Raw genomic sequence first — 12,220 nt, 5'->3', positions numbered from 1 at the left:
GTCTGTCTGTGTCTGTCTGTCTGTGTCTGTCTGTCTGTCTGTGTCTGTCTGTCTGTGTCTGTCTGTCTGTCTGTGTCTGTCTGTCTGTGTCTGTCTGTCTGTCTGTGTCTGTCTGTCTGTGTCTGTCTGTCTGTGTCTGTCTGTCTGTGTCTGTCTGTCTGTGTCTGTCTGTCTGTGTCTGTCTGTCTGTGTCTGTCTGTCTGTGTCTGTCTGTCTGTGTCTGTCTGTCTGTCTGTCTGTGTCTGTCTGTCTGTGTCTGTCTGTCTGTGTCTGTCTGTCTGTCTGTGTCTGTCTGTCTGTCTGTGTCTGTCTGTCTGTCTGTGTCTGTCTGTCTGTCTGTGTCTGTCTGTCTGTGTCTGTGTCTGTCTGTCTGTGTCTGTCTGTCTGTCTGTGTCTGTCTGTGTCTGTGTCTGTGTCTGTCTGTCTGTCTGTCTGTCTGTCTGTCTGTCTGTCTGTGTCTGTCTGTCTGTGTCTGTCTGTGTCTGTCTGTGTCTGTCTGTGTCTGTCTGTGTCTGTGTCTGTGTCTGTGTCTGTGTCTGTCTGTCTGTGTCTGTCTGTCTGTCTGTCTGTGTCTGTCTGTCTGTCTGTCTGTCTGTGTCTGTCTGTCTGTGTCTGTCTGTCTGTCTGTGTCTGTCTGTCTGTCTGTGTCTGTCTGTCTGTCTGTGTCTGTCTGTCTGTCTGTGTCTGTCTGTCTGTCTGTGTCTGTCTGTCTGTGTCTGTGTCTGTCTGTGTCTGTGTCTGTCTGTCTGTCTGTCTGTCTGTCTGTCTGTGTCTGTCTGTGTCTGTCTGTGTCTGTCTGTGTCTGTCTGTGTCTGTCTGTGTCTGTCTGTGTCTGTGTCTGTCTGTCTGTCTGTGTCTGTGTCTGTGTCTGTCTGTCTGTGTCTGTCTGTGTCTGTCTGTCTGTCTGTCTGTCTGTCTGTCTGTGTCTGTCTGTGTCTGTCTGTCTGTGTCTGTCTGTCTGTCTGTCTGTCTGTGTCTGTCTGTGTCTGTCTGTGTGTCTGTGTCTGTCTGTCTGTGTCTGTCTGTGTCTGTCTGTGTGTCTGTGTCTGTGTGTCTGTGTCTGTCTGTGTGTCTGTGTCTGTCTGTCTGTCTGTGTCTGTCTGTCTGTCTGTCTGTCTGTGTCTGTCTGTCTGTCTGTCTGTGTCTGTCTGTCTGTCTGTGTCTGTCTGTCTGTGTCTGTCTGTCTGTCTGTGTCTGTCTGTCTGTCTGTGTCTGTCTGTCTGTCTGTGTCTGTCTGTCTGTCTGTGTCTGTCTGTCTGTCTGTGTCTGTCTGTCTGTCTGTGTCTGTCTGTGTCTGTCTGTGTGTGTCTGTCTGTCTGTCTGTGTCTGTCTGTGTCTGTCTGTGTCTGTCTGTGTCTGTGTCTGTCTGTCTGTCTGTCTGTCTGTCTGTCTGTGTCTGTGTCTGTCTGTGTCTGTCTGTGTCTGTCTGTGTCTGTCTGTGTCTGTCTGTGTCTGTCTGTGTCTGTCTGTGTCTGTCTGTCTGTCTGTGTCTGTCTGTCTGTCTGTCTGTGTCTGTCTGTGTCTGTCTGTGTGTGTCTGTCTGTGTCTGTCTGTGTCTGTCTGTGTCTGTCTGTCTGTCTGTCTGTGTCTGTCTGTGTCTGTCTGTGTCTGTCTGTGTCTGTCTGTGTCTGTCTGTGTCTGTCTGTGTCTGTCTGTGTCTGTCTGTGTCTGTCTGTCCATGGCTAAGCTAGCAGCTACAGCAGGATGAATGTCAAGGCTATGCCATCCCTGTGTTCATATGTTGAATAGATTGTCATATTGACAATGTCCTTATGGCCTAACATATTCTATCATATATGGTACTCACCATCTTGTCTACTTTTGAACATCTCAGCTAGCTACTAACAACATCAACACTATGCACACTGATACTCACTATCTTGGCGGTCTTCCCACATTTGCGTAACTGCTGCACAGCGAAAGAATGAGGCACGTTGTCCATGAGGATGGAGTTGACCTGGATCACACGATCTTTCTCACTGGAGGAGAGAACACAACATAACGTTAACATAGAACAACAAAACACACATGAAAGAGTACATTAGAATCTCATCAATCCTGGAACAGCCTTGCTGCATTTCTTTAGGCAAAAGTAGCTTCCTATCCTGGTCTCTTTTCAGTCATCTGCGTAGATGAAAGACGATGTCAACCATATTGCTTAACCGTATAGTGTTTTTTTATTTATTAGATCAGTGCAGATGAAGGACGAGAGACCAGTAAGTGACTTCACACTATTGAAATGAGACCCGATGGCTTCCGGTACCAGCAACCACAGTGACGGTATCCCCTTAACGGACTTCCTGACGTATTCGGCAAAAAAATAAGCATTAAAGTTTTGAAAAACTCAGTGAGGTCTGGTTAGTTGATGATGTAAGAGGAAGTGGTGTAGCATACAACAGGAGTCCGTCAGCTGGTCCACCCTGTAGGACGTCTGACACGATGATTGACATCTCTCCGTTATCCACGTTGGGGTTGTCCCGTCCCCCCGACACGGCAATACCAAACCCCATCTTGGAGTCCTACAGGAGGGAGGGAGGAGAGAGATGGACACAGAGAGAGAGAATTTAGTTGGGGTTTGGGCAAATAAAAATATACAGCATTGAAATGGAGAATACAAATACACTGAAATGGGTTGAAACAGTTAGCCAGACAGGTAACCAGACAGGTAGCCGGACAGGTAGAGACAGGTAGCCGGACAGGTAGAGACAGGTAGCCGGACAGGTAGAGACAGGTAGAGAGACAGGTAGAGAGACAGGTAGAGCCAGGTAGAGAGAGGTAGAGAAAGGTAGAGACAGGTAGAGAGACAGGTAGAGAGACAGGTAGAGAGACAGGTAGAGAGACAGGTAGAGAGACAGGTAGAGAGACAGGTAGCCAGGCCGGTAGAGACAGGTAGAGACAGGTAGAGACAGGTAGAGACAGGTAGAGACAGGTAGAGAGACAGGTAGAGAGACAGGTAGAGAGACAGGTAGAGAGACAGGTAGAGAGACAGGTAGACAGGTAGCCAGGCAGGTAGAGAGACAGGTAGACAGGTAGCCAGGCAGGTAGAGAGACAGGTAGACAGGTAGAGAAACAGGTAGCCAGACAGGTAGAGAGACAGGTAGACAGGTAGCCAGGCAGGTAGAGAGACAGGTAGACAGGTAGAGAAACAGGTAGCCAGACAGGTAGAGAAACAGGTAGCCAGACAGGTAGAGACAGGTAGAGACACAGGTAGACAGGTAGCCAGGCAGGTAGAGAGACAGGTAGACAGGTAGAGAAACAGGTAGCCAGACAGGTAGAGAGACAGGTAGAGAGAGGTAGAACTGGATGGGTTAACGGGTTGAAATCAAATGAGAGAGTAGACAGACAGGTAGACAGGTAGAGAGACAGGTAGACAGATAGAGAGACAGGGAGACAGGTACAGAAAGGTAGTGAGGGGTAGCACTGGATGGGTTAACGGGTTGAAATGGAATGAGAGAGTAGACAGACAGGTAGACAGGTAGAGAAACAGGTAGACTGGTAGAGGGACAGGTAGACAGACAGGTAGCCAGGTAGAGAGGCAGGTAGCCAGGGGTAGCACTGGACGGGTTAACAGGTTTAAATGGAATGAGAGAGTAGACAGGTAGGTAGACAGGGGTAGCACTGGACGGGTTAACGGGTTGAAATGGAATGAGAGAGTAGACAGGTAGGTAGACAGGGGTAGCACTGGATGGGTTAACGGGCTGAATACAACCATATAGATGGGACGAGAATGGGTAGTGGGAGGGGGGGGCAGACAGCTTGAGGTTCCAACGTGTGTGTGAGAGAGAGAGAAAGGGAAACAAGACATCTCCTCTCTATCCAAGGGGAAACAAGACATCTCCTGTCTATCCAAGGGGAAACAAGACATATCCTCTCTATCCAAGGGGAAACAAGACATCTCTGTCTATCCAAGGGGAAACAAGACATCTCCTGTCTATCCAAGGGGAAACAAGACATCTCCTGTCTATCCAAGGGGAAACAAGACATCTCCTGTCTATCCAAGGGGAAACAAGACATATCCTCTCTATCCAAGGGGAAACAAGACATCTCCTGTCTATCCAAGGGGAAACAAGACATCTCCTCTCTATCCAAGGGGAAACAAGACATACCCTCTCTATCCAAGGGGAAACAAGACATCTCCTCTCTATCCAAGGGGAAACAAGACATCTCTATCTATCCAAGGGGAAACAAGACATCTCCTCTCTATCCAAGGGGAAACAAGACATCTCTGTCTATCCAAGGGGAAACAAGACATGTCCTGTCTATCCAAGGGGAAACAAGACATCTCTGTCTATCCAAGGGGAAACAAGACATCTCCTGTCTATCCAAGGGGAAACAAGACATCTCCTGTCTATCCAAGGGGAAACAAGACATCTCCTGTCTATCCAAGGGGAAACAAGACATCTCCTGTCTATCCAAGGGGAAACAAGACATCTCCTGTCTATCCAAGGGGAAACAAGACATCTCCTGTCTATCCAAGGGGAAACAAGACATCTCCTGTCTATCCAAGGGGAAACAAGACATCTCCTGTCTATCCAAGGGGAAACAAGACATCTCCTGTCTATCCAAGGGGAAACAAGACATCTCCTGTCTATCCAAGGGGAAACAAGACATCTCCTGTCTATCCAAGGGGAAACAAGACATCTCCTCTCTATCCAAGGGGAAACAAGACATCTCCTCTCTATCCAAGGGGAAACAAGACATCTCTGTCTATCCAAGGGGAAACAAGACATCTCCTCTCTATCCAAGGGGAAACAAGACATCTCCTCTCTATCCAAGGGGAAAAAATACATATCCTCTCTATCCAAGGGGAAACAAGACATCTCTGTCTATCCAAGGGGAAACAAGACATCTCCTGTCTATCCAAGGGGAAACAAGACATCTCCTGTCTATCCAAGGGGAAACAAGACATCTCCTGTCTATCCAAGGGGAAACAAGACATCTCCTGTCTATCCAAGGGGAAACAAGACATCTCCTGTCTATCCAAGGGGAAACAAGACATATCCTCTCTATCCAGGGGGAAACAAGACATGTCCTGTCTATCCAGGGGGAAACAAGACATGTCTGTCTATCCAGGGGGAAACAAGACATCTCCTGTCTATCCAGGGGGAAACAAGACATCTCTGTCTATCCAAGGGGAAACAAGACATATCCTCTCTATCCAGGGGGAAACAAGACATCTCTGTCTATCCAGGGGGAAACAAGACATGTCCTCTCTATCCAGGGGGAAACAAGACATGTCCTCTCTATCCAGGGGGAAACAAGACATGTCCTCTCTATCCAGGGGGAAACAAGACATGTCCTGTCTATCCAGGGGGAAACAAGACATATCCTCTCTATCCAGGGGGAAACAAGACATATCCTCTCTATCCAAGGGGAAACAAGACATCTCCTGTCTATCCAGGGGGAAACAAGACATCTCTGTCTATCCAGGGGAAAACAAGACATATCCTCTCTATCCAGGGGGAAACAAGACATCTCCTGTCTATCCAGGGGGAAACAAGACATATCCTGTCTATCCAGGGGGAAACAAGACATATCCTGTCTATCCAGGGGGAAACAAGACATTTTGATGCTATCTGATACTGTCAGTGACCACAGAGACATCGCCTGCCTGCCCGCCCGCCCGCCCGCCTGCCTATAGAGCTTCAGTAAACTACTGTAATTAACACTCAGGGAGTTCACAGACAGACACACGCAAGGACAAACGGACACACCTGGTGAGAGCTAACACACAGTAGCTGTGGCCTTTACTGACGGCTAGGAACAACACACTCTGACGCTTCACTACGGAGAGAGCGTAGGAGAGATTCCAGGTCAAATACATATAAAGGTTAAAGGTCATCTCACCCTTTGTAGGTTCACAGTGTGCTGCTCCCAAACAGTCTCCTCCATTCCTGAGCTCTGTGGAGAGAACACACTGGGTTAGTAGTGAATATTACTACATAAACACACTGGGTTAGTGAATATTACTACATAAACACACTGGGTTAGTGAATATTACTACATAAACACACTGGGTTAGTGAATATTACTACATAAACACACTGGGTTAGTGAATATTACTACATAAACACACTGGGTTAGTGAATATTACTACATAAACACACTGGGTTAGTGAATATTACTACATAAAAACACTGGGTTAGTGAACACTACTATATTAACACACTGGGTTAGTGAACACTACTATATTAACACACTGGGTTAGTGAATATTACTACATAAACACACTGGGTTAGTGAATATTACTACATAAACACACTGGGTTAGTGAACACTACTGTAACACACTGGGTTAGTGAACACTACTATATTAACACACTGGGTTAGTGAACACTACTATATTAACACACTGGGTTAGTGAATATTACTACATAAACACACTGGGTTAGTGAATATTACTACATAAACACACTGGGTTAGTGAACACTACTGTAACACACTGGGTTAGTGAACACTACTATATTAACACACTGGGTTAGTGAACACTACTATATTAACACACTGGGTTAGTGAACACTACTATATTAACACACTGGGTTAGTGAACACTACTATATTAACACACTGGGTTAGTGAACACTACTATAACACACTGGGTTAGTGAACACTACTATAACACACTGGGTTAGTGAACACTACTATAACACACTGGGTTAGTGAACACTACTATAACACACTGGGTTAGTGAACACTACTATATTAACACACTGGGTTAGTGAACACTACTATATTAACAGACTGGGTTAGTGAACACTACTATATTAACACACTGGGTTAGTGAACACTACTATATTAACACACTGGGTTAGTGAACACTACTGTAACACACTGGGTTAGTGAACACTACTGTAACACACTGGGTTAGTGAACACTACTGTAACACACTGGGTTAGTGAACACTACTGTAACACACTGGGTTAGTGAACACTACTGTAACACACTGGGTTAGTGAACACTACTGTAACACACTGGGTTAGTGAACACTACTGTAACACACTGGGTTAGTGAACACTACTGTAACACACTGGGTTAGTGAACACTACTATATTAACACACTGGGTTAGTGAACACTACTATATTAACAGACTGGGTTAGTGAACACTACTATATTAACACACTGGGTTAGTGAACACTACTATATTAACACACTGGGTTAGTGAACACTACTGTAACACACTGGGTTAGTGAACACTACTGTAACACACTGGGTTAGTGAACACTACTGTAACACACTGGGTTAGTGAACACTACTGTAACACACTGGGTTAGTGAACACTACTGTAACACACTGGGTTAGTGAACACTACTGTAACACACTGGGTTAGTGAACACTACTATATTAACACACTGGGTTAGTGAACACTACTATATTATCACACTGGGTTAGTGAACACTACTATATTAACACACTGGGTTAGTGAACACTACTATATTAACACACTGGGTTAGTGAACACTACTATATTAACACACTGGGTTAGTGAACACTACTATATTAACACACTGGGTTAGTGAACACTACTATATTAACACACTGGGTTAGTGAACACTACTATATTAACACACTGGGTTAGTGAACACTACTATATTAACACACTGGGTTAGTGAACACTACTATATTAACACACTGGGTTAGTGAACACTACTATATTAACACACTGGGTTAGTGAACACTACTATAACACACTGGGTTAGTGAACACTACTATATTAACACACTGGGTTAGTGAACACTACTATATTAACACACTGGGTTAGTGAACACTACTATATTAACACACTGGGTTAGTGAACACTACTATAACACACTGGGTTAGTGAACACTACTATAACACACTGGGTTAGTGAACACTACTATATTAACACACTGGGTTAGTGAACACTACTATAACACACTGGGTTAGTGAACACTACTATAACACACTGGGTTAGTGAACACTACTGTATAAACACACTGGGTTAGTGAACACTACTATAACACACTGGGTTAGTGAACACTACTATAACACACTGGGTTAGTGAACACTACTATATTAACACACTGGGTAAGTGAACACTACTGTATAAACACACTGGGTTAGTGAACACTACTATATTAACACACTGGGTTAGTGAACACTACTATATTAACACACTGGGTTAGTGAACACTACTATAACACACTGGGTTAGTGAACACTACTATATTAACACACTGGGTTAGTGAACACTACTATAACACACTGGGTTAGTGAACACTACTATAACACACTGGGTTAGTGAACACTCCTGTAACACACTGGGTTAGTGAACACTACTATATTAACACACTGGGTTAGTGAACACTACTATATTAACACACTAGGTTAGTGAACACTACTATAACACACTGGGTTAGTGAACACTACTATATTAACACACTGGGTTAGTGAACACTACTGTAACACACTGGGTTAGTGAACACTACTATAACACACTGGGTTAGTGAACACTACTATATTAACACACTGGGTTAGTGAACACTACTATATTAACACACTGGGTTAGTGAACACTATTGTAACACACTGGGTTAGTGAACACTACTATATTAACACACTGGGTTAGTGAACACTACTATATTAACAGACTGGGTTAGTGAACACTACTATATTAACACACTGGGTTAGTGAACACTACTATATTAACACACTGGGTTAGTGAACACTACTATATTAACACACTGGGTTAGTGAACACTACTATATTAACACACTGGGTTAGTGAACACTACTATATTAACACACTGGGTTAGTGAACACTACTATAACACACTGGGTTAGTGAACACTACTATAACACACTGGGTTAGTGAACACTACTATATTAACACACTAGGTTAGTGAACACTACTATATTAACACACTAGGTTAGTGAACACTACTATAACACACTGGGTTAGTGAACACTACTATAACACACTGGGTTAGTGAACACTACTATATTAACACACTAGGTTAGTGAACACTACTATAACACACTGGGTTAGTGAACACTACTATATTAACACACTGGGTTAGTGAACACTACTGTAACACACTGGGTTAGTGAACACTACTATATTAACACACTAGGTTAGTGAACACTCCTGTAACACACTGGGTTAGTGAACACTACTATATTAACACACTGGGTTAGTGAACACTACTATATTAACACACTGGGTTAGTGAACACTACTATAACACACTGGGTTAGTGAACACTACTATATTAACACACTGGGTTAGTGAACACTACTATATTAACACACTGGGTTAGTGAACACTATTGTAACACACTGGGTTAGTGAACACTACTATATTAACACACTGGGTTAGTGAACACTACTATATTAACAGACTGGGTTAGTGAACACTACTATAACACACTGGGTTAGTGAACACTACTATATTAACACACTGGGTTAGTGAACACTACTATATTAACAGACTGGGTTAGTGAACACTACTATAACACACTGGGTTAGTGAACACTACTATATTAACACACTGGGTTAGTGAACACTACTATATTAACACACTGGGTTAGTGAACACTACTATATTAACACACTGGGTTAGTGAACACTACTATATTAACACACTGGGTTAGTGAACACTACTATAACACACTGGGTTAGTGAACACTACTATAACACACTGGGTTAGTGAACACTACTATAACACACTGGGTTAGTGAACACTACTATATTAACACACTGGGTTAGTGAACACTACTATATTAACACACTGGGTTAGTGAACACTACTATAACACACTGGGTTAGTGAACACTACTGTAACACACTGGGTTAGTGAACACTACTGTAACACACTGGGTTAGTGAACACTACTGTAACACACTAGGTACATGAAGGAAGGGGTAAAGCAACAGTGAACTACAGTAACACATCATCTACTGCCACATTCAGATACAAAATGACCATGACATGTATTTGCATGACAACATATATTTTAATACATTTATTTCGTTCTGCAAACTGGGAAAAAAAAATCCACGGACATTCCTGTCCCATGTTCACACGGAATGACCCACGTATACAAACTACTGTAGACATCAGCCAGAGAGATGCAGTCATGGAAAAGACACGTATTTTCTCGAAGCAAATTGTCACCCTGGTCCAAAACACAGCCCCAAAAATAGGCCCGTGGAATGGGAGTATCTAGTCAAACACACAGCGCTCCAGGATACCGTGGAAACAGACACACATCCCCATCAATGTGAAATCGCTGTGAAATCCCATCGGTCACATTGAGATCTATTGACCACGGTTTGTTATTCACTAACCACTCAGTGGGGCGGCAGGTAGCCTAGTGGTTAGAGGAGGCAGGTAGCCTAGTGGTTAGAGGAGGCAGGTAGCCTAGTGGTTAGAGGAGGCAGGTAGCCTAGTGGTTAGAGGAGGCAGGTAGCCTAGTGGTTAGAGGAGGCAGGTAGCCTAGTGGTTAGAGGAGGCAGGTAGCCTAGTGGTTAGAGCGTTGGACTAGTAACCGAAAGGTTGCAAGATTGAATCCCCCGAGCTAAAATGACAAACAGTCAGTCCCACCTCTGCATGGTTCTACCTGGTGTTCCTCAGCTAGGCTCAGATTATAATCCCTGTACTGGAGATTAGAGGCAGGCTGCATCACAACACAAAACATTTACACAACACAACAGATCGACAGTACACAGGCCAAACATTCCTCCTCGTTCAATTATGCCCTCATTACATACACAACACTATCAAGAGATTCCTTCCAACACACCATTCCTCTCCTCCTATCTCTCTCCATCCCTCTTTCTCTGTCTCTCTATAACCCTCTCCCTCTCTCATCCTTCAGTGTCCCACCTCCTCTCTCTCTATAACCCTCTCCCTCTCTCATCCTTCAGTGTCCCACCTCCCTCTCTCTCTATAACCCTCTCCCTCTCTCATCCTTCAGTGTCCCACCTCCTCTCTCTCTATAACCCTCTCCCTCTCTCATCCTTCAGTGTCCCACCTCCCTCTATAACCCTCTCCCTCTCTCATCCTTCAGTGTCCCACCTCCCTCTCTCTCTCTCTCTATAACCCTCTCTCATCCTTCAGTGTCCCACCTCCCTCTCTCTCTCTCTATAACCCTCTCCCTCGCTCATCCTTCAGTGTCCCACCTCCCTCTCTCTCTCTCTATAACCCTCTCCCTCTCTCATCCTTCAGTGTCCCACCTCCCTCTCTCTCTCTCTATAACCCTCTCCCTCTCTCATCCTTCAGTGTCCCACCCCCCTCTCTCTCTATATAACCCTCATCCTTCAGTGTCCCACCTCCCTCTATAACCCTCTCCCTCTCTCATCCTTCAGTGTCCCACCTTCCTCTCTCTCTGCCCCCCTCCCCATCCCCAGACATTTGCCCTCAGTTGGTCATGAGGACACACAATTAGTGGGGATGGTCTCTCTCTCTCGCTCTGTGTATGTGTGTGTGTGTGCATGTTTTCATGTGTGTGTGTACCATACCGTGCATAGCCTAACAACACATGACAATGTACTGCAAACCCTTGGTTCTACAGACCCACAGCCAGTACACTAGTAGGAGGCTGATGACACTGATGGAAGCCGGCAGCTCCAGCACAGTTGAGATCAGACCCTGTTAAAAACACTTCTTAGACAACGTGTCTGTGTCTGAGAGGGGACATTAGAGAGGAGACATTAGAAAGGAGACATTAGAGAGGAGACATTAGAGAGGAGACATTAGAGGGGAGACATTAGAGGGGAGACATTAGAGGGGAGACATTAGAGGGGAGACATTAGAGGGGAGACATTAGAGAGGAGACATTAGAGAGGAGACATTAGAGAGGAGACATTAGAGAGGAGACATTAGAGAGGAGACATTAGAGAGGAGACATTAGAGAGGAGACATTAGAGGGGAGACATTAGGGAGGAGACATTAGGGAGGAGACATTAGGGAGGAGACATTAGGGAGGAGACATTAGGGAGGAGACATTAGAGGGGAGACATTAGAGGGGAGACATTAGGGAGGAGACATTAGAGGGGAGACATTAGGGAGGAGACATTAGAGGGGAGACATTAGAGGGGAGACATTAGGGAGGAGACATTAGAGAGGAGACATTAAAGAGGAGACATTAGAGAGGAGACATTAGAGAGGAGACATTAGAGAGGAGACAATGGCGAGGGTTTGGGTTCGAGAGGAGCAGAACGGTGAGGGTCAATGTTCGAGCGGGGCAGAACGGCGAGGTTCTGGGTA

At 44.8% G+C, this 12,220-nt stretch overlaps 1 protein-coding gene across 4 annotated transcripts in view; it reads right to left on the bottom strand.

Annotated features, from left to right (window-relative positions):
- Window positions 1-12,220, bottom strand: part of LOC129826640 (tight junction protein ZO-2-like) — a 255,547-nt gene that overhangs the window by 93,121 nt on the left and 150,206 nt on the right. For all 4 annotated transcript variants that reach the window (XM_055887581.1, XM_055887585.1, XM_055887583.1 and 1 more), the window contains exons 2-4: window positions 5,848-5,901; window positions 2,395-2,519; window positions 1,877-1,979 (exon numbers count right to left, since the gene is read on the bottom strand). In XM_055887581.1, the coding sequence (XP_055743556.1) occupies window positions 1,877-1,979; window positions 2,395-2,519; window positions 5,848-5,901 (282 nt within the window). The remainder of the gene's footprint in view (window positions 1-1,876; window positions 1,980-2,394; window positions 2,520-5,847; window positions 5,902-12,220) is intronic.

This window comes from Salvelinus fontinalis, chromosome 28 (assembly GCF_029448725.1).
Source record: "Salvelinus fontinalis isolate EN_2023a chromosome 28, ASM2944872v1, whole genome shotgun sequence".
NCBI lineage: Eukaryota > Metazoa > Chordata > Actinopteri > Salmoniformes > Salmonidae > Salvelinus > Salvelinus fontinalis.
The sequence above is the reverse complement of the archived record's forward strand: the minus strand, read 5'-3'. Positions and strand labels throughout refer to the sequence as shown.